Source organism: Salmo salar, chromosome ssa05, assembly GCF_905237065.1.
Source record: "Salmo salar chromosome ssa05, Ssal_v3.1, whole genome shotgun sequence".
Classification (NCBI taxonomy): Eukaryota; Metazoa; Chordata; class Actinopteri; order Salmoniformes; family Salmonidae; genus Salmo; species Salmo salar.
The window spans coordinates 9,028,929-9,052,167 of NC_059446.1; the positions used below are offsets into that span (position 1 = coordinate 9,028,929).

Consider the following 23,239-nt stretch of genomic DNA (forward strand, 5'->3'; position numbering starts at 1 on the left):
TCATCATTACTACCACTACCATCATCATTACTACCACTACCATCATCATTACTACCACTACCATCATCATTACTACCACTACCATCATCATTACTACCACTATCATCATCAGTACTACTACTACCATCATCACTACTACTACCATCATCAGTACTACCACTATCATCATCACTACCACTGTCATCATCAGTACTACAACTACCATCATTACTACTACTACCATCATCAGTACTACTACTACCATCATCATTACTACCACTACCATCATCAGTACTACCATTACCATCATCAGTACTACCACTACCATCATCATTACTACAACTACCATCATCAGTACTACAACTACCATCATTACTACAACTACCATCATCAGTACTACTACTACCATCATCATTACTACAACTACCATCATCTGTACTACTACTGCCATCATCATTACTACAACTACCATCATCAGTACTACTACTACCATCATCATTACTACAACTACCATCATCTGTACTACTACTACCATCATCATTACTACAACTACCATCATCAGTACTACTACTACCATCATCATTACTACAACTACCATCATTACTACAACTACCATCATCAGTACTACTACTACCATCATCAGTACTACTACTACCATCATCAGTACTACCACTACCATCATCATTAAACTGCTGTCACTACCATCATCAGTACTACTACTACCATCATCATTACTACAACTACCATCATCATTACTACCACTACCATCATCACTACTACAACTACCATCATCAGTACTACTACTACCATCATCAGTACTACTACTACCATCATCAGTACTACTACCACCATCATCAGTACTACTACCATCATCAGTACTACTACTACCATCATCAGTACTACACTACCATCATCAGTACTACAAATACCATCATCATTACTACCACTACCATCATCATTACTACCACTACCATCATCATTACTACCACTACCATCATCATTACTACCACTACCATCATCAGTACTACAACTACCATCATTACTACAACTACCATCATCAGTACTACTACTACCATCATCAGTACTACTACCACCATCATCAGTACTACTACTACCATCATCAGTACTACTACTACCATCATCAGTACTACCACTACCATCATCATTACTACAACTACCATCATCAGTACTACCATCATCATCACTACCACTATCATCATCAGTACTACTACTACCATCATCAGTACTACCACTACCATCATCATTACTACCATCATCAGTACTACCACTACCATCATCATTACTACTACTACCATCATCAGTACTACCACTACCATCATCAGTACTACTACTACCATCATCATTACTACCACTATCATCATCATTACTACCACTACAACTACCATCATCAGTACTACTACTACCATCATCAGTACTACTACTACCATCATCAGTACTACTACCACCATCATCAGTACTACTACTACCATCATCAGTACTACCAATACCATCATCAGTACTACCACTACCATCATCATTACTACTACTACCATCATCAGTACTACCACTACATCATCATTAAACTGCTGTCACTACCATCACCCTCTTTCTCTCTCTTTAGTTGAAACTATCTGTGTCTCAAATTGGATGTGTAATTGCAACTGTTTAGTAAAACAGAGAGGAGTGTGATGGTGGATGGGTCTTCCTCATGGTACCTGTGTTTTACAACCCCCAAAGGACGGATATTGTATCTACACAGGGATGTCACCACCATCGTCCATGGGTTACTGCTATACTAAACCACTGCAGAGCAGTGAAAAACCGCATAGCTGCTTGATTTACAGACAGAACTTCATTACACCCATGCTATGGCCCACTAGCAGTAATCAACTCACTGGCTTTGTGGTTAGAGTGTCTGCCCTGAGATTGGAAAGTTGGGCGTTTGATCCCTGGCCAAATCATACCAAAGACTGTAAAAATGGGACCCGATATGTCAATCCCTGGCACTCAGCATAAAGGAGATAGATTGGGGGCAATAGACTAGTGTCTTGTCCAGGGGGTGTACTTGTACATCAAGCTACCTCCCGATACAGGAACAGAAGATCAGATCCAGCTAGCCTAGTGGTTAGAGTGTTGGGCCAGTAACTGAAAGGTTGCTGGATCAAATCCCTGAGCTGACAAGGTAAAAATCTGTTGTTCTGCCCCTGAACAAGGCAGTTAACCTGCTGTTCCATTTACATTTTAGTCATTTAGCAGACACTCTTATCCAGAGCGACTTACAGTAGTGAATGCATACATTTCATACATTTTCTTTTCTCCATACTGGTCCCCTGTGGGAATCAAACCCACAACCCTGGCGTTGCAAACACCATGCTTTACCAACTGAGCCACACAGGACCACGGTTGGCCGGGTGCTGAAGATTTGGATGTTGATTATGGCAGCCAGCCCCACACCTCTCTGATTCAGAGGGGTTGGGTTAAATGTGGAAGACACACCTCTCTGATTCAGAGGGGGTGGGTTAAATGTGGAAGACACACCTCTCTGATTCAGAGGGGTTGGGTTAAATGCAGAAGACACACCTCTCTGATTCAGAGGGGTTGGGTTAAATGTGGAAGACACAGCTCTCTGATTCAGAGGGGTTGGGTTAAATGTGGAAGACACACCTCTCTGATTCAGAGGGGTTGGGTTAAATGTGGAAGACACACCTCTCTGATTCAGAGGGGTTGGGTTAAATGCAGAAGACACACCTCTCTGATTCAGAGGGGTTGGGTTAAATGTGGAAGACACACCTCTCTGATTCAGAGGGGTTGGGTTAAATGTGGAAGACACACCTCTCTGATTCAGAGGGGTTGGGTTAAATGTGGAAGACACACCTCTCTGATTCAGAGGGGTTGGGTTAAATGTGGAAGACACACCTCTCTGATTCAGAGGGATTGGGTTAAATGTGGAAGACACATTTCAGTTGAATGTATTCAGTTGTACAACTGTCTAGGTATCCCCCTTTCCTATGAGCCATTCTGGCTTGTGCAAGCCAAGGCTTTACCTAACTTAACAGTTATATGAAGGTGTGAGGAGAATACTGAATACTCATCAGTAAATACTGTGCTGATGGGTAATATTGGGATTGTGGTTTAGAATGGGTCCCTATGGCATGTATGTCCAATCTTTATTCCAAGAGTGAAAATGAATTGTTCTGCTTAAATTACTTGACTTGCAGCTCTCGTTACTCTTGATTGTTTTTCCAGTTTACAAAAATCAATGAGTGGCGTACTGATAGCTAAGGCCATGGTCATCTCTTAGCAAGGCAAGGTGGGATGTAGCGAAGCGTTAGTTTCATTATGGTTCATTGCTGTTGTCACTTGTTTTTATTAATGAAAGTGGAGTTTTTCTTTTTTTTATGAAAGTGGAGATTGGAAGGACAGTACACCACAACCTCAGCAGCAAAGCAGAGAGAGAGAGACAAAGACACTTCCTACCTCTCTCTCTCTCTCTCTCTCTCTCTCTCTCTCTCTCTCTCTCAATTTCAATTCAATTACATTTAAGGGTCTTTATTGGCATGGGAAACATATGTTAACATTGCCAAAGCAAGTCAAATAGATAATAAACAAAAGTGAAATAAACAATGCAAATGAACAGTAAACATTACACTCACAAATGTTCCGAAATAATAAAGACATGTAAAATGTCATATTATGTCTATATACAGTGTTGTAATGATGTGCAAATAGTTAAAGTACAAAAGGGAAAATCAATAAACACACATATTGGTTGTATTTACAATGGTGTTTGTTCTTCACTGGTTGCCCTTTTCTTGTGGCAACAGGTCACAAATCTTGCTGCTGTGATGTCACAGTGGTATTTCACCCGATATGGGAGTTTATCAAAATTGGGTTTGTTTTCGAATTCTTTGTGGGTCTGTGTAATCTGAGGGAAATATGTGTCTCTAATATGGTCATACATTTGGCAGGAGGTTAGGAAGTGCAGCTCAGTTTCCACCTCATTTTGAGGGCAGTGTTCACATAGCCTGTCTTGTCTTGAGAGCCAGGTCTGCCTACGGCAGCCTTTCTCAATAGCAAGGCTATGCTCACTGAGTCTGTACATAGTCAAAGCTTTCCTTAATTTTCCTCAAAGCTTTTTCTGTTTAGGGACAAATTGCATTCTAGTTTGCTCAGTTGTTTTGTAAATTCTTTCCAATGTGTCAATTAAGTATCTTTTTGTTTTCTCATGATTTGGTTGGGTCTAATTGTGTTGCTGTCCTGGGGCTCTGTGGGGTCTGTTTGTGTTTGTGAACAGAGCCCCAGCACCAGCTTGCTTAGGGGACTCTTCTCCAAGTTCATCTCTCTGTAGTTGATGGCCTAGTTATGGAAGGTTTGGGAATCGCTTCCTTTTAGGTGGTTGTAGATTTAACGGCTCTTTTCTGGATTTTGATAATTAGTGGGTATCGGCCTAATTCTGCTCTGCATGCATTATTTGGTGTTTTTTACATTGTACACTGAGGATATTTTTTCAGAATTCTGCATGCGGTGTCTCAATTTGGTGTTTGTCCCATTTTGTGAATTCTTGGTTGGTGAGCAGACCCCAGACCTCACAACCATAAAGGGCAAGGGGTTCCATAACTGATTCATGTATTTTTAGCCAGATCTTAATTGGTATGTTGAATTTGATGTTCCTTTTGATGGCATAGAATGCCCTTCTTGCCTTGTCTCTCAGATCGTTCACAGCTTTGTGGAAGTTACCTGTGGCGCTGATGTTTAGGCCAAGGTATGTATAGTTATTTGTGTGCTCTAGGGCAACGGTGTCTAGATGGAATTTGTATTTGTGGTCCTGGCAACTTTACCTTTTTTGGAACACCATTATCTTTGTCTTACTGAGATTTACTGTCAGGGCCCAGGTCTGAGAATCTGTGCGGAATATCTAGGTGCTGCTGAAGGCCCTCCTTGGTTGGTGACAGAAGCACCAGATCTCTCTCTCTCTCTCTCTCTCTCTCTCGCTCTCTCTCTCTCTCTCTCTCTCGCTCGCTCTCTCTCGGTGCACTGTGCCCAGACCATTATGAATAAACATAGTAAAGCAAATCATTGTGCCTTACAGTATGAGTCACCCTGCCTTGACAGTTAATGAGCTGTCCTTTATCCCTCTCTCCCCATTGTGGAGAAAGAGAGAGAGAGAGAGAGAGAGAGGACATTACATTTCCCAACCCTTTCAGTCACCACACTGCAAGGAAGGAATGTCAAGAAAATACAAATGATTACATCTACTTCCTCCTCTTTTCTCCTCCTCTTTTCTCCCCCACTTTCCTCATCCTCTTTCCTTCCTCTTTTCTCATTCTCTCTCCTCCATTTCTCTTTTCTCATCCTCTTTCCTCCTCTTTTTACCCCTCTTTCCTCCTCCTCTTTTCTCCTCATCTTTCCTCCTCCTCTTTCCTCATCTTCTTTCCTTCCTCTTTTCTCCTCTTTTTTCCTCCATCTCTTTCCTCCTCCTCTTTCCTCCTCTTTCCTCCTCATCCTCTTTCCTTCCTCTTTTCTCCTCCTCTCTCCTCCATTTCTCTTTTCTCATCCTCTTTCCTCCTCTTCCCTCCTCTTTTCTCCTTCACTTTCCTCCTTCTCTTTTCTCCTCCTCTTTCCCCCTCTTTCCTCCTATTTTGTCCTCTTCTCTCCATCTCTTTTCCACTCCTCTTTCCTCCTCCTCTTTCTCCTCCTCTTTGTTCCTCCTCTTTTCTCATCCTCTTTCCTTCCTATTTTCTCCTCCTCTCTCCTCCTTCTCTTTTCTCATCCTCGTTCCTCCTCCTTTTTACCTCCTCTTTTCTCCATGTCCTCTTTCCTTGTCTTTCCCCCTCCTCTTTTCTCCTCCTCGTTCCTCCTCTCTCCTCCTCTTTTCTCCTCTTTCGTCCTCTTTCCTCCTCCTATATTCTCCTTCTCTTCCCTCCTCTTTCCTCCTCCTCTTTCCTCCTCTTTCCTCCTCCTATATTCTCCTCCTCTGTCCTCCTCTTTTCTTCTCCTCTCCCTCCTCTTTCCTCCTCCTCTTTTCTCCTCCTCTTTCCTCCTCCTCTTTTCGCCTCCTCTTTCCTCCTCCTCTTTCCTCCTCTTTTCTTCTCCTCTTCCCTCCTCTTTCCTCCTCCTCTTTCCTCCTCCTCTTTCCTCCCCTTTCCTCCTCCTATATTCTCCTCCTCTTCCCGCCTCTTTCCTCCTCCTCTTTCCTCCTCCTCTTTTCTCCTCCTCTTTTCTCCTCCTCTTTCCTCCTCTTTTCGCCTCCTCTTTCCTCCTTTCTCCTCCTCCTCTTTCCTCCTCTTTTCTCCTCCTCTTTCCTCCTTTCTCCTCCTCCTCTTTCCTCCTCTTTCCTCCTCCTCTTTTCTCCTACTCTTTCATCCTATTTTCTCCTCCTGTTTCCTCCTTTCTCCTCCTCTTTCCTCCTCATCTTTCCTCCTCCTCTTTTCTCCTCCTCTTTCCTCCTTTCTCCTCCTCCTCTTTCCTCCTCTTTCCTCCTCATCTTTCCTCCTCCTCTTTTCTCCTCCTCTTTCCTCCTTTCTCCTCCTACTCTTTCATCCTATTTTCTCCTCCTCTTTCCTATTTTCTCCTCCTCTTTCCTCCTTTCTCCTCCTCTTTCCTCCTCCTCTATCCTCCTCCTCTTTCCTCCTCTCTCCTCCTCTCTCCCCCTCCTCTTTTCTCCTCCTATTTTCTCCTCCTCTTTCCTCCTCCTCTTCTCCTCCTCTCTCCTCCTCTCTCCCCCTCCTTTTTTCTCCTCCTCTTTCCTCCTCCTCTCTTCTCCTTCTCTTTTCTCCTCTTTCCCCAGCCCTGAAAATAAATTCTTAATATGGCTGAGTAGCATTGTCGGAGTTTGTTTGTCAGACACCATGGAAGAAGACACTGTATGAAAGTTTTAAATGTTAGAATGTTTTTATGTGGGATCATTAATGCACGATTGTTGGTTATAGGCCTACTTTAGTCAGAAGCATTCATGCTATGAAAGGTGACTTCAAATTATTTGGAAGATGTCCTGAGTTATTTTTTTCTTGATTACTTAGTTTGTCCTTGTTAGTCTGTGATTACTGTATTGATTTTAATTTAATTAGATGATGTACCTCAAAAACAAGATATTTGCTCCGGGGTAAAATGTGATGATTATTTATGTGTGTGTGTGTGTGTGTGTGTGTGTGTGTGTGTGTGTGTGTGTGTGTGTGTGTGTGTGTGTGTGTGTGTGTGTGTGTGTGTGTGTGTGTGTGTGTGTGTGCTCTCCACTTCCTTAGTGCAGCAGCTGTGAGACAGTGACAGGGACAATAATTGTTCATCAAAATAATTCAGAGCCTTCAGTTCATTGTAGCCGCCAGGCATCTGTATTAGAGGAAGCTAGAAACCTTAAACACGGAGGTTGTTTGTGTTAAAATGTAAAGGATGTGAGGGAATGTAGTCCTGCTGTGACATGTGACTATGTGCACTTAGACTGTGCCGTATATATGACTGTACCTTCATGTCCCACACATTTGATGTAGTGTACGATTAAGTTCAAATGTTGTAAAGTTTTTGATGTTAACCTGACATGTCATCAATAAGTAGAAGCCTTTAATTGACCAAAATGATTGGCTTTCAGGCTTTACGTAAAGGTAAATGATTGGCTTTCAGGCTTTACGTCAAGGTAAATGATTGGCTTTAAGGCTTTACGTAAAGGTAAATGATTGGCTTTCAGGCTTTACGTAAAGGTAAATGATTGGCTTTCAGGCTTTACGTAAAGGTAAATGATTGGCTTTCAGGCTTTACGTAAAGGTAAATGATTGGCTTTCAGGCTTTACGTAAAGTTAAATGATTGGCTTTCAGGCTTTACGTAAAGGTTCCGGTGATGAGGAAGGCTTTTTCTTGGAATTGGTGCGTAATATAATTTACTGTTCAAAGCCAATATCTGTCATTTCCTGAGGTGATGGATGGGGGCTAGACTTGTTCCCATTGTTGTCCTTTTTCCCTGAGCCAATTGAAAGTCAACTCTTGTCACCGGGCACTGGGTAATCACATTTTTGTTTGTACAAGCAAGTAATACGGCCTTCAACGGACATGCTTCAAACCTGTGGTGTTTGTTCTAACCTTGGCACTGTTGCCTGGAAACAACCTTGGAGTGTCTCTGAGGATCTTAGTGGGGGGGGGGGGACATTCTCATAATCTCTCAGTCAACATGGAGCACTGTGTGTTTACAACGTGAATATTACAGTACCTCTGTGTACAGTTTTACACAGGCTTATGGGATATTTCGTTGTGGTCCTCTGTAACTCAGTTGGTAGATTCCCAGGACCACTCGTACTTAAAGAATGTAAGTCACTTTAAGTAAAAAAACTTCTGCTAAATAGCACATGTTATTATATTAATATTTATATAATGTGTTCCACAAATATACTACTTAACACAATCCATTTGTGTCTCTTTTTTCAGTGTAATAAAGGAGGAAGGAGGAAGAACTGTGTTTTCAGTGTAATAAAGGAGGAAGGAGGAAGGACTGTGTTTTCTGTGTAATAAAGGCGGAAGGACTGTGTTTTCTGTGTAATAAAGGAGGAAGGACTGTGTTTTCTGTGTAATAAAGGAGGAAGGAGGAAGAACTGTGTTTTCAGTGTAATAAAGGAGGAAGGACTGTGTTTTCAGTGTATTAAAGGAGGAAGGACTGTGTTTTCAGTGTAATAAAGGAGGAAAGACTGTGTTTTCAGTGTAATAAAGGAGGAAGAACTGTGTTTTCAGTGTATTAAAGGAGGAAGGACTGTGTTTTCAGTGTAATAAAGGGGGAAGAACTGTGTTTTCAGTGTAATAAAGGAGGAAGGACTGTGTTTTCAGTGTAATAAAGGAGGAAGGACTGTGTTTTCAGTGTAATAAAGGAGGAAGGACTGTGTTTTCAGTGTAATAAAGGAGGAAGGACTGTGTTTTCAGTGTAATAAAGGAGGAAGGACTGTGTTTTCAGTCTGCAAGGATTGTTTTTTGTTTCACAGTTCTTTAAAAAGAAAATAATATTATTTATTTTTCATTCTTTCACAGGTCCCCCTGTAAACGTAACATGCAACATTTTTATTAACAGTTTTGGGTCCATCGCTGAAACAACAATGGTAAGTCCAAATACGTTTACCTTTTCAGTGTAAAAACCCTTCAACACAAAGTACATTCCTTTCTGTTGATATTGATGTTTTGAAGTTAATGTAAGGAATTGTTTATTTTCAACAGTATTTTGACTTGTATAACTATGCCTCTAAGATTGTGATTGAATGTAAATAATGATGTCCTTAATTTGCGGTGTGTCAACATTTTCTTCTGGAATTACAAGCAGTGCCTCATCAACCTGAATATTTAGAATAATACTTATCTGCCTCATTGAACTTCCTCTCTACTCAAAACTCAGTTCCCACGGATTTCATATCTAGTGTTCAAATGGCTTCGCGTCTTCAAGGGGGCGTCATTCAAACTCATTTTGGAAAGAGTACAAATTTATCAGGTGGTTTATATTATGAAATAATCAGTTGATGATTATTTATCAATATAGTAGAACTAGAGGTCTAAGATCTCTAGCAAAAGATACAGAGGTGAAATATATGTTGTTTGATGGACAGTAGACCAACATGGAGACAGAAGGACAGTATACCAACATGGAGACAGGAAGACAGTAGACCAACATGGAGACAGAAGGACAGTAGACCAACATGGAGACAGAAGGACAGTATACCAACATGGAGACAGGAAGACAGTAGACCAACATGGAGACAGAAGGACAGTAGACCAACATGGAGACAGAAGGACAGTAGACCAACATGGAGACAGAAGGACAGTAGACCAACATGGAGACAGGACAGTAGACCAACATGGAGACAGAAGGACAGTAGACCAACATGGAGACAGAAGGACAGTAGACCAACATGGAGACAGAAGGACAGTAGACCAACATGGAGACAGAAGGACAGTAGACCAACATGAAGACAGAAGGACAGTAGACCAACATGGAGACAGAAAGACAGTAGACCAACATGGAGACAGGACAGTAGACCAACATGGAGACAGAAGGACAGTAGACCAACATGGAGACAGAAGGACAGTAGACCAACATGGAGACAGAAAGACAGTAGACCAACATGGAGACAGAAGGACAGTAGACCAACATGGAGACAGAAGGACAGTAGACCAACATGGAGACAGAAAGACAGTAGACCAACATGGAGACAGAAGGACAGTAGACCAACATGGAGACAGGACAGTAGACCAACATGGAGACAGAAAGACAGTAGACCAACATGGAGACAGGAAGACAGTAGACCAACATGGAGACAGAAGGACAGTAGACCAACATGGAGACAGAAGGACAGTAGACCAACATGGAGACAGAAGGACAGTATACCAACATGGAGACAGGAAGACAGTAGACCAACATGGAGACAGAAAGACAGTAGACCAACATGGAGACAGAAGGACAGTAGACCAACATGGAGACAGAAGGACAGTAGACCAACATGAAGACAGGACAGTAGACCAACATGGAGACAGAAAGACAGTAGACCAACATGGAGACAGAAGGACAGTAGACCAACATGAAGACAGAAGGACAGTAGACCAACATGGAGACAGAAGGACAGTAGACCAACATGGAGACAGAAGGACAGTAGACCAACATGGAGACAGAAAGACAGTAGACCAACATGGAGACAGAAGGACAGTAGACCAACATGGAGACAGAAGGACAGTAGACCAACATGGAGACAGAAAGACAGTAGACCAACATGGAGACAGAAGGACAGTAGACCAACATGGAGACAGAAGGACAGTAGACCAACATGGAGACAGAAGGACAGTAGACCAACATGGAGACAGAAGGACAGTAGACCAACATGGAGACAGGAAGACAGTAGACCAACATGGAGACAGAAGGACAGTAGACCAACATGAAGACAGAAAGACAGTAGACCAACATGGAGACAGAAGGACAGTAGACCAACATGGAGACAGAAAGACAGTAGACCAACATGGAGACAGAAGGACAGTAGACCAACATGGAGACAGGACAGTAGACCAACATGGAGACAGAAGGACAGTAGACCAACATGGAGACAGAAGGACAGTAGACCAACATGGAGACAGAAGGACAGTAGACCAACATGGAGACAGAAAGACAGTAGACCAACATGGAGACAGAAGACAGTAGACCAACATGGAGACAGAAGGACAGTAGACCAACATGGAGACAGAAAGGACAGTAGACCAACATGGAGACAGAAGGACAGTAGACCAACATGGAGACAGAAGGACAGTAGACCAACATGGAGACAGAAGGACAGTAGACCAACATGGAGACAGAAGGACAGTAGACCAACATGGAGACAGAAGGACAGTAGACCAACATGGAGACAGAAGGACAGTAGACCAACATGGAGACAGAAGGACAGTAGACCAACATGGAGACAGAAGGACAGTAGACCAACATGGAGACAGAAGGACAGTAGACCAACATGGAGACAGAAGGACAGTAGACCAACATGGAGACAGAAGGACAGTAGACCAACATGGAGACAGAAGGACAGTAGACCAACATGGAGACAGAAGGACAGTAGACCAACATGGAGACAGAAGGACAGTAGACCAACATGGAGACAGGACAGTAGACCAACATGGAGACAGAAGGACAGTAGACCAACATGGAGACAGAAGGACAGTAGACCAACATGGAGACAGAAGGACAGTAGACCAACATGGAGACAGAAGGACAGTAGACCAACATGGAGACAGAAAGACAGTAGACCAACATGGAGACAGAAGGACAGTAGACCAACATGGAGACAGAGGACAGTAGACCAACATGGAGACAGAAGGACAGTAGACCAACATGGAGACAGAAGGACAGTAGACCAACATGGAGACAGAAGGACAGTAGACCAACATGGAGACAGAAGGACAGTAGACCAACATGGAGACAGAAGGACAGTAGACCAACATGGAGACAGAAGGACAGTAGACCAACATGGAGACAGAAGGACAGTAGACCAACATGGAGACAGAAGGACAGTAGACCAACATGGAGACAGAAGGACAGTAGACCAACATGGAGACAGAAGGACAGTAGACCAACATGGAGACAGGACAGTAGACCAACATGGAGACAGAAGGACAGTAGACCAACATGGAGACAGAAGGACAGTAGACCAACATGGAGACAGAAGGACAGTAGACCAACATGGAGACAGAAGGACAGTAGACCAACATGGAGACAGAAGGACAGTAGACCAACATGGAGACAGAAGGACAGTAGACCAACATGGAGACAGAAGGACAGTAGACCAACATGGAGACAGAAGGACAGTAGACCAACATGGAGACAGAAGGACAGTAGACCAACATGGAGACAGAAGGACAGTAGACCAACATGGAGACAGAAGGACAGTAGACCAACATGGAGACAGAAGGACAGTAGACCAACATGGAGACAGGACAGTAGACCAACATGGAGACAGAAGGACAGTAGACCAACATGGAGACAGAAGGACAGTAGACCAACATGGAGACAGAAGGACAGTAGACCAACATGGAGACAGAAGGACAGTAGACCAACATGGAGACAGAAGGACAGTAGACCAACATGGAGACAGAAGGACAGTAGACCAACATGGAGACAGAAGGACAGTAGACCAACATGGAGACAGAAGGACAGTAGACCAACATGGAGACAGAAGGACAGTAGACCAACATGGAGACAGAAGGACAGTAGACCAACATGGAGACAGAAGGACAGTAGACCAACATGGAGACAGAAGGACAGTAGACCAACATGGAGACAGAAGGACAGTAGACCAACATGGAGACAGAAGGACAGTAGACCAACATGGAGACAGAAAGACAGTAGACCAACATGGAGACAGAAGGACAGTAGACCAACATGGAGACAGGACAGTAGACCAACATGGAGACAGAAGGACAGTAGACCAACATGGAGACAGAAGGACAGTAGACCAACATGGAGACAGAAGGACAGTAGACCAACATGGAGACAGAAGGACAGTAGACCAACATGGAGACAGAAGGACAGTAGACCAACATGGAGACAGAAAGACAGTAGACCAACATGGAGACAGAAGGACAGTAGACCAACATGGAGACAGAAGGACAGTAGACCAACATGGAGACAGAAGGACAGTAGACCAACATGGAGACAGGACAGTAGACCAACATGGAGACAGAAGGACAGTAGACCAACATGGAGACAGGACAGTAGACCAACATGGAGACAGAAGGACAGTAGACCAACATGGAGACAGAAGGACAGTAGACCAACATGGAGACAGAAGGACAGTAGACCAACATGGAGACAGAAAGACAGTAGACCAACATGGAGACAGAAGGACAGTAGACCAACATGGAGACAGAAAGACAGTAGACCAACATGGAGACAGAAAGACAGTAGACCAACATGGAGACAGAAGGACAGTAGACCAACATGGAGACAGAAGGACAGTAGACCAACATGGAGACAGAAGGACAGTAGACCAACATGGAGACAGAAGGACAGTAGACCAACATGGAGACAGAAAGACAGTAGACCAACATGGAGACAGAAAGACAGTAGACCAACATGGAGACAGAAGGACAGTAGACCAACATGGAGACAGAAGGACAGTAGACCAACATGGAGACAGAAGGACAGTAGACCAACATGGAGACAGAAGGACAGTAGACCAACATGGAGACAGAAGGACAGTAGACCAACATGGAGACAGAAGGACAGTAGACCAACATGGAGACAGGACAGTAGACCAACATGGAGACAGAAGGACAGTAGACCAACATGGAGACAGAAGGACAGTAGACCAACATGGAGACAGAAGGACAGTAGACCAACATGGAGACAGAAGGACAGTAGACCAACATGGAGACAGAAGGACAGTAGACCAACATGGAGACAGAAAGACAGTAGACCAACATGGAGACAGAAGGACAGTAGACCAACATGGAGACAGAAGGACAGTAGACCAACATGGAGACAGGACAGTAGACCAACATGGAGACAGAAGGACAGTAGACCAACATGGAGACAGAAGGACAGTAGACCAACATGGAGACAGGACAGTAGACCAACATGGAGACAGAAAGACAGTAGACCAACATGGAGACAGAAGGACAGTAGACCAACATGGAGACAGAAGGACAGTAGACCAACATGGAGACAGAAGGACAGTAGACCAACATGGAGACAGAAAGACAGTAGACCAACATGGAGACAGAAAGACAGTAGACCAACATGGAGACAGAAGGACAGTAGACCAACATGGAGACAGAAGGACAGTAGACCAACATGGAGACAGAAAGACAGTAGACCAACATGGAGACAGAAGGACAGTAGACCAACATGGAGACAGAAAGACAGTAGACCAACATGGAGACCGACGCATTGCAGGTATCAGATCATAGAAACAGACACAACCCGCTGGGCACAGATGTCAATTCAACGTCTATTTCACGTTGGTTCCACGTCACCTCGTTGAAATGACATGGAAACAACGTTGATTCAACCAGTGTTTGCCCAGTGGGATAGCAGGTAGCAGATCAATGTGTGCTCTGCTGGAAATCCCTGTCTGTACACGAGTCAAATACAGTCAAGGACTGTGGCAGTCATAGAAATGATAGGTTGACTTTCTATTCATCTGGAGGCACTCAGTTAGATAGTATGGAATTCAAACAAGCCCTGATGACAGATCATTCCTACCGCTTCCTACCTTACTGTCGTCCATAATGACAGCATATTTAAGGGTCCTGGAGAGCACAAAGCAGGGAGAGAAAATAAAGCAAGGGGCTGGGATGGAATGGGCTGGGATGGAATGGGATGGGCTGGGGCTGGGATGGAATGGGCTGGGATGGAATGGGCTGGGATGGAATGGGATGGGATGGGCTGGGATGGAATGGGCTGGGGCTGGGATGGAATGGGCTGGAATGGAATGGGCTGGGATGGAATGGGATGGGATGGGCTGGGATGGAATGGGCTGGGGCTGGGATGGAATGGGCTGGAATGGAATGGGCTGGGATGGAATGGGCTGGGATGGAATGGGCTGGGATGGAATGGGATGGGATGGGATGGAATGGGCTGGGATGGAATGGGCTGGGATGGAATGGGCTGGGATGGGCTGGGATGGAATGGGATTGGATGGAATGGGATGGGCTGGGATGGAATGGGCTGGGATGGAATGGGCTGGGGCTGGGATGGAATGGGATGGGATGGGGCTGGGATGGGCTGCGATGGAATGTGCTGGGACCGGATGGAATGGGCTGGGATGGGCTGGGATGGACTGGGATGGACTGGGATGGGCTTGCATGGGATGGGATGGAATGGGCTGGGCTGGGCTGGGATGGGAGGGTAGGGGAGGGGAAGGGTTGGGTTGGGATGGGAGGGGATGGGAAGGAATGGGCTGGGCTTGGAGGGGCTGGGATGGAATGGGATGGGAGGGGATGGGATGGGTTGGGTTGGGATGGGATGGAATGGAATGGGCTTGGATGGGATGGCATTGGATGGGATGGGAGGGGTTGGGATGGGAGGGGCTGGAATGGGAGGGCTGGGATGGGAGGGGAGGGGAGGGGATGGGATGGGCTTGAATGGGCTGGGATGGAATGGGCTGGGATGGAATGGGCTGGGATGGAATGGGCTGGGATGGACTGGGATGGACTGGGATGGGCTGGCATGGGATGGGATGGAATGGGCTGGGATGGGAGGGTAGGGGAGGGGAAGGGTTGGGTTGGGATGGGAGGGGATGGGAAGGAATGGGATAGCCTTGGATGGGATGGCCTTTGATGGGCTGGGCTTGGAGGGGCTGGGATGGAATGGGATGGGAGGGGATGGGATGGGTTGGGTTGGGATGGGATGGAATGGAATGGGCTTGGATGGGATGGCATTGGATGGTCTGGTCTTGGATGGGATGGGAGGGGTTTGGATGGGAGGGGCTGGAATGGGAGGGGTGGGCTGGGATGGGATGGGAGGGGAGGGGATGGGATGGGCTTGAATGGGCTGGGATGGAATGGGCTCGGATGGAATGGGCTGGGTTGGGCTGGGATGGAATGGGATGGGTTGGGATGGGCTGGGATGGGCTGGGATGGACTGGGCTGGGATGGGATGGGCTGGGATGGAATGGAATGGAATGGGCTGGGATGGGTTGGGATGGGTTGGAATGGGCTGGGATCTACTGGGATGGAATGGGATGGAATGGGGTGGGATGGAATGGGCTGGGATGGGAGGGGATGGGAAGGGATGGGATGGAATGGGCTAGGATGGACTGGGTTGAGTTGGGATGGGAAGGGATGGGATGGGATAGCCTTGGATGGGATGGCCTTGGATGGGCTGTGCTTGGAGGGGATGGTCTGGGATGGGAGGGGATGGTCTGGGATGGGAGGGGATGGGATGGGTTGGGATGGGATGGGATCGGATGGAATGGGCTGGGATTGGCTTGGATTGGCTGGGATGGGCTGGGATTGGCTTGGATGGGCTGGGATGGGAGGGGCTGGGTTGGGATGGGAGGGGATTGGCTGGGATGGGATGGGAGGGGACGGGCTGAGTTTGGAGGGGATGGGAGGGGCAGGGATGGGAGGGTAGGGGCTGGCATGGGATTGGAGGGGATGGGTTGGTAGGATTTGGGATGGGATGGGCTAGGAGGGGTTGGGTTGGGAGGGGATGGGCTGGGATGGTAGGGGAGGGGAGGGGAGGTGATGGGCTGGGATGGGATGGGAGGGGAAGGGATGGGATGGGAGGGGAAGGGCTGGGATAGGAGGGGATGGGCTGGGATGGTTGGGGATGGGCTGGTAGGGGATGGTCTTGGATGGGAGGGGAGGGGATGGGCTGGGCTGGAATGGGATGGGAGGGGAATGGCTGGGATGGGAGGGGATGGCCCTAGTCTCAAGTCTCCATGCCAAGTCTCCCTGGGTGAGACGCATCAGTAGAGCTTTAACTAAAACTCCTGCAGACTGCACAACCTCCTCATGCAGAACAAATTCATGATTTTCCACTCTTTTTCTCCCTGTACACTCCACAACCAGTGAAATTGATCCGGAAGCCTTTCCTCCTACTCTCTGTCTCTCTCTGTCTCTCTCTCTCTGCTTCTCTCTCTCTCTCTCTCTCTCTCTCTCTCTCTCTCTCTCTCTCTCTCTCTCTCTCTCTCTCTCTCTCTCTCTCTCTCTCTCTCTCTCTCTCTCTCTCTCTCTCTCTCTCTCTCTCTCTCTCTCTCTCTCTCTCTCTCTGCCTCTCAATTAAATTCAATTTAAGGGCAAATAGGTAAAGTACAAAATGGAAAATAAAAAAACCTAAATATCGGTTGTAGTTGATCAAAATTGGGTTTGTTTTCGAGTTCTTTGTGGATCTATGTAATCTGAGGGAAATATGTGTCTCTAATATGGTCATACATTTGGCAGGAGGTTAGGAAGTGCAGCTCAGTTTCCTCCTCATTCTTTACTTGAGGGCCAGGTCTGCCTACGGCGGCCTTTCTCAATAGCAAGGTTATGCTCACTGAGTCTGTACATAGTCAAAGCTTTCCTTAAGTTTGGGTCAGTCACAGTGGTCAGGTATTCTGTGTAATCTCTGTTTAGGGCCAAATAGCGTTCTAGTTTGCTCAGTTTTTTGTAAATTATTTCCAATTTGTCAAGTTTTCTCATGATTTGGTTGGGTCTAATTGTGTTGCTTTTCTAGGGCTCTGAGGGCTGTTTGTGTTTGTTAACAGATCCCCAGGACCAGCTTGCTTAGGGGACTCTTCCCCAAGTTCATATCTCTGTAGGTGATGGCTTGTTATGGAAGGTTTGAGAATCGCTTCCTTTTAGGTGGTTGTAGAATTTAACGTCTCTTTTCTGGATTTTGATAATTAGCGGGTATCGTCCTAATGTCACGCCCTGACCTTAGAGATCCCTTTTATTCTCTATTTGGTTAGGTCAGAGTGTGACTAGGGTGGGAAATCTATGTTTCTATTTCTTTGTTGGCCTAGTATGGTTCCCAATCACAGACAGCTGTTTGTCGTTGTCTCTGATTGGGGATCATACTTAGCCAGCCCTTTTTCCCACCTTAGATTGTGGGATCTTGTTTTTGGTACTGTGCTGTATTGCCCTACAGAACGTTACGTTTTCGTATTTATTTTGGTTTTGTTTTGGTGTTCATCTAATAAATTAAGATGTACGCTTACCACGCTGCACCTTGGTCCGATCCTTCTATCGACGAACGTAACACTTAATTCTTCTCCACATGCATTATTTTGTGTTTTACACTGAGGATATTTTTGCAGAATTCTGCATGCAGAGTCTCAATTTGGTGTTTGTCCCATTTTGTGAAATCTTGGTTGGTGAGCAGACCACAGACCTCACAACCATAAAGGGCAATGGGTTCTATAACTGATTCAAGTATTTTTAGCCAAATCCTAATTGGTATGTCGATTTTTATGTTCCGTTTGATGGCATAGAAGGCCCTTCTTGCCTTATCTCTCAGCTCATTCACATTTTATTATACCTTTATTTAACTAAGCAAGTCAGTTAAGAATAAATTCTTATTTTCAATGACGGCCTAGGAACAGTGGGTTAACTGCCTTGTTCAGGGGCAAAATGACAGATTTGTACATTGGCAGCTCGGGGATTCGAACTTGCAACCTTTCGATTACTAGTCCAACGCTCTAACCACTAGGCTACCACTAGGCTACCCTGCCACCCCACATCTTTGTGGAAGTTACCTGTGGCACTGATGTTTAGGCCGAGGTATGTATAGTTTTTTGTGTGCTCTAGGGCAACTGTGTCTAGATGGAATTTGTATTTGTGATCCTGGCAACTGGACCTTTTTTGGAACAGCAATATTTTTGTCTTACTGAGATTTACTATCAGGGCCCAGATCTGACAGAATCTCTGCGGAAGATCTAGGTGCTGCTGTAGGCCCTCCATGGTTGGGGACAGAAGCACTAGATCATCAACAAATAGTAGACATTTGACTTCAGATTCTAGTACGGTGAAGTCGACTGTTCTAGTGCCCTCGCCAATTTGTTGATATATGTTGAAGAGGGTGGGACTTAAGCTGCATCCCTGTCTCACCCCCCGGCCCTGTGGAACGAAATGCGTGTTTTTTGCCAATTTTAATGACACACTTTGTGTACATGGATTTTATAATGTTGTATTTATTTCCCTCAACACCACTTTCCATCAATTTGTATAGCAGTCCCTCATGCCAAATTGAGTCAAAAGTTTTGCCTTTGATTTGGTTTGTTTGTAAATTAGGGTGTCCAGGGTGAATACGTGGTGTCGTACGATAATTTAGTAAAAAGCCTATTTTCTTTCTCTCTCTCTGTCTCTGTCTCTCTCTCTGTCTCTATCTCTCTCTCATTCACACAGAAACGTTCAAACTAGTTGAGAAAGAAATGGACTAAGGGATGGGTGGAGGTGAAACTAAAGAGAATTAGATCATTCAATCTTTAGTGCTTATAGGGCTGTGAGAACAATGTTTCATGCAGTAATGATCCGACTGAGTCTGCGTCGCAAATGGCACCCTATTCCCTGTATAGTGGGCTCTGGTATAAAGTAGTGCACTATGTAAGGAATAGGCTACCATTTGGGACGCACATGACTCCTGGTCCACAATAGCAACCTGAGGTCCTCTGTGACCCACCACTGTCTAATTGTTTACCCGGCTTTAAAGTTACGATTCCCAGGGGGAAAAGCCAGAGGCTATTTCATTAGCTCTCCTAACTTGTGTCCCAAATGGAAAACCTATTCTTTGACCTGGGCTCAGGGGCATTGGGCAAAAGTAGTGCACTATGTAGGCAATAGGATGCCATTTTGGGACTCATTCCTAGACTGCTGCTCTTTCATTTTCCTGTTTGTTACAGGGTGTTGGTGGAGTTGGTTGGGTGTTGCACCATGCAGACCAGAGTCATCATGAGACTGCATAGCCAAACCTTTAACTTTTAAAATGTCACAGCCAGGACTAGGAGAGGGTGCATTTGGCCTTCGGCTTGAATCGCATTAAGGATTGGGTGCTATGCTGTTGTGGTAAATCAGTTTGCTGAGATAAATCACACTCAACATGTCTGAGAAAGTTCACCTATGGCTTCTGCTGATGCTGATGGATGAGTGTGTGAGACAACTCTATGCTTTGTAATCCAACAGTATACTCCATGATTCAAAATCAGACTGTTGTAGAAGAGGTTGGGTTAGAACAAGACTGAGACCTGCTGTGTTGTTGGCTCTGGAGCTAATTCCTTGGCTCCTGACTTGATCCTCTTTTCACGTGTAGGAGACCCGTGTTTGAACCCAATTGGTCCCACTATGTTAAGGATCCTTTTTTTCAATCACACACATTAAATACGTTTACATTTGGTGACCGCGGTGGGATTTGGTCTGAGATGACAATTTTAATTATATCTTTCTTGATCTCACTTATAATGTGTAATAGTAAGTTAATAGTAACAAACAGTCGAATCAGTCATTGTAGTAAGGTAGTGTTGGCAATCATCGAAATGGAATGACTCAATATAGCCGCCCATTCACCCATCACCAAACATTGACTTGAACAGGGGATTTCCTGTTCTAGTAATTATATTTCTATGTTGGCAACAAACCAATGCCTAATGAATACCCCTGTGGTAAACTAGCAGTGTTTCCCAGTCTGCAATCTCTCTTCGTCTGCAAGGCTACTGAGGTAGATGATAGATAGACTTCATCCCAAATGGCACCCTCATAGGGCCCTGGTCAAAAGTAGTGCACTAAATAGGGAATAGGGTGCCATTTGGACTGCAAATATATTTTTGGTCGAATGGCTGCTGTATGTGTCTGTAGTTGCTCAACTCCCATGGTCTCTACACTTTTAGAAAAAAGGTGCTATCAAGAACCTAAAAAGGTTATTTGGCTGTCCCCATTGGAGAACCCTTTTAAGAACCCTTGTTGGTTCCCGATAGAACATGGAACCTAAAATGGTTCTACCTGGAACCAAACGGTTTTACCTTGAACCAAAAAGGGTTCTGCTATGGGGAGAGCCGAAGAAGCCTTTTGGAACCCTTTTTTCTAAGAGTGGAGATATATTACTGATTCAGTCACTTCTCTCTGCTAGTGAACAGCAGCAGATGTGTTGTCATAATGTGTGAGATATTATCTAACTACCCTGGAAGATAATCTTAAAACAGCCTCGATTCTGACATTTTTTTATTTTATCCTTTGTTGGGGAAATATTTTCATATTCCACCTGTGTGTTTAAAATCTAGATTGCTACTACTTTAAATAATGAAAAGGTCTATGAAGACCTCATTCTGTAATCATAGTCAGACTAGACCTCATTCTGTAATCATAGTCAGGCTAGACCTCATTCTGTAGTCATAGTCAGGCTAGACCTCATTCTCTAATCATAGTCAGACTAGACCTCATTCTGTAGTCATAGTCAGACTAGACCGCATTCTGTAGTCATAGTCAGACTAGACCTCATTCTGTAGTCATAGTCAGACTAGACCTCATTCTGTAGTCATAGTCAGAGTAGACCTCATTCTGTAATCATAGTCAGACTCGACCTGATTCTGTAGTCATAGTCAGACTCGACCTCATTCTGTAGTCATAGTCAGACTCGACCTCATTCTGTAGTCATAGTCAGACTAGACCTCATTCTGTAGTCATAGTCAGAGTAGACCTCATTCTGTAGTCATAGTTACACTAGACCTCATTCTGTAATCATAGTCAGACTCGACCTCATTCTGTAGTCATTGTCAGACTTGACCTCATTCTGTAGTCATAGTCAAACTCGACCTCATTCTGTAGTCATAGTCAGACTAGACCTCATTCTGTAGTCATAGTCAGAGTAGACCTCATTCTGTAGTCATAGTTACACTAGACCTCATTCTGTAATCATAGTCAGACTCGACCTCATTCTGTAGTCATAGTCAGACTCGACCTCATTCTGTAGTCATAGTCTGACTAGACCTCATTATGTAATCATAGTCAGACTACACCTCCTTTTGTTGTCATTGTCAGACTGGACCTCATTCTGTAGTCATAGTCAGACTGGACCTCATTCTGTAATCATAGTCCTACTAGACCTCATTATGTAATCATAGTCAGACTAGACCTCACTATGTAATCATAGACTAGACCTAATTCTGTAATCATAGTTACACTAGACCTCATTCTGTAGTCATAGTTACACTAGACCTCATTCTGTAGTCATATTCAGACTAGTCCTCATTCTGTAATCATAATCAGCTTAGACCGCGTTCTGTAGTCATTGTCAGACTGGACCTCTTTATGTAATCATAGTCAGACTAGACCTAATTCTGTAATCATAGTCAGACTAGATCTCATTCTGTAATCATTGTCAGACTAGACCTCATTACGTAATCATAGTCAGACTAGACCTCATTGTGTAATCATAGTCTTACTAGACCTCATTATGTAATCATAGTCAGACTGGACCTCATTCTGTAATCATAGTCAGACTGGACCTCATTCTGTAGTCATAGTCAGACTAGACCTGATTCCGTAATCATAGTCGGACTAGACCTCATTATGAAGTCATAGTCGGACTAGACCTCACTATGTAGTCATAGTCGGGCTAGACCTCATTATGTAATCATAGTCGGACTAGACCTCATTCTGTAATCATAGTCGGACTAGACCTCATTGTGTAATCATAGTATTACTAGACCTCATTATGTAATCATAGTCAGACTAGACCTGATTCTGTAGTCATAGTCAGACTAGACCTCATTATGTAATTATAGTCATACTAGACCTCATTATGTAATTATAGTCAGACTAGACCTCATTCTGTAATCATTGTCAGACTAGAGCTTATTCTGTAATCATAGTCAGACTAGACCTGATTCTGTAATCATAGTCAGACTAGACCTATTTCTGTAAAAATAGTCAGACTAGACCTCATTCTGTAATCATTGTCTCATAGTTAGACTATACCTCATTCTGTAGTCATAGTCAGACTAGACCTGATTCTGTAGTCATAGTCAGACTAGACCTGATTCTGTAGTCATAGTCAGACTAGACCTGATTCTGTAGTCATAGTCAGACTAGACCTGGTTCTGTAATCATAGTCAGACTAGACCTGATTCTGTAATCATAGTCAGACTAGACTTCATTTTGTAATCATCGTCAGACTAGAGCTGATTCTGTAGTCATAGTCGGACTAGCCCTCATTCTGTAATCATAGTCGGACTAGACCTCATTATGTAACCTTAGTCGGACTAGACCTCATTCTGTAGTCATAGTCGGACTAGACCTCATTCTGTAATCATAGTCAGACTAGACCTCACTCTGTAATCATAGTGAGACTAGA

At 44.5% G+C, this 23,239-nt stretch overlaps 1 protein-coding gene across 6 annotated transcripts in view; it reads left to right on the top strand.

Moving 5' to 3' along the window:
- LOC106604187 (glycine receptor subunit alphaZ1) overlaps positions 1-23,239 on the top strand; it is a 111,391-nt gene that overhangs the window by 54,315 nt on the left and 33,837 nt on the right. For all 6 annotated transcript variants that reach the window (XM_045717859.1, XM_045717862.1, XM_045717864.1 and 3 more), the window contains one exon: positions 8,980-9,047. In XM_045717859.1, coding sequence (XP_045573815.1) covers positions 8,980-9,047 — 68 coding nt within the window. The remainder of the gene's footprint in view (positions 1-8,979; positions 9,048-23,239) is intronic.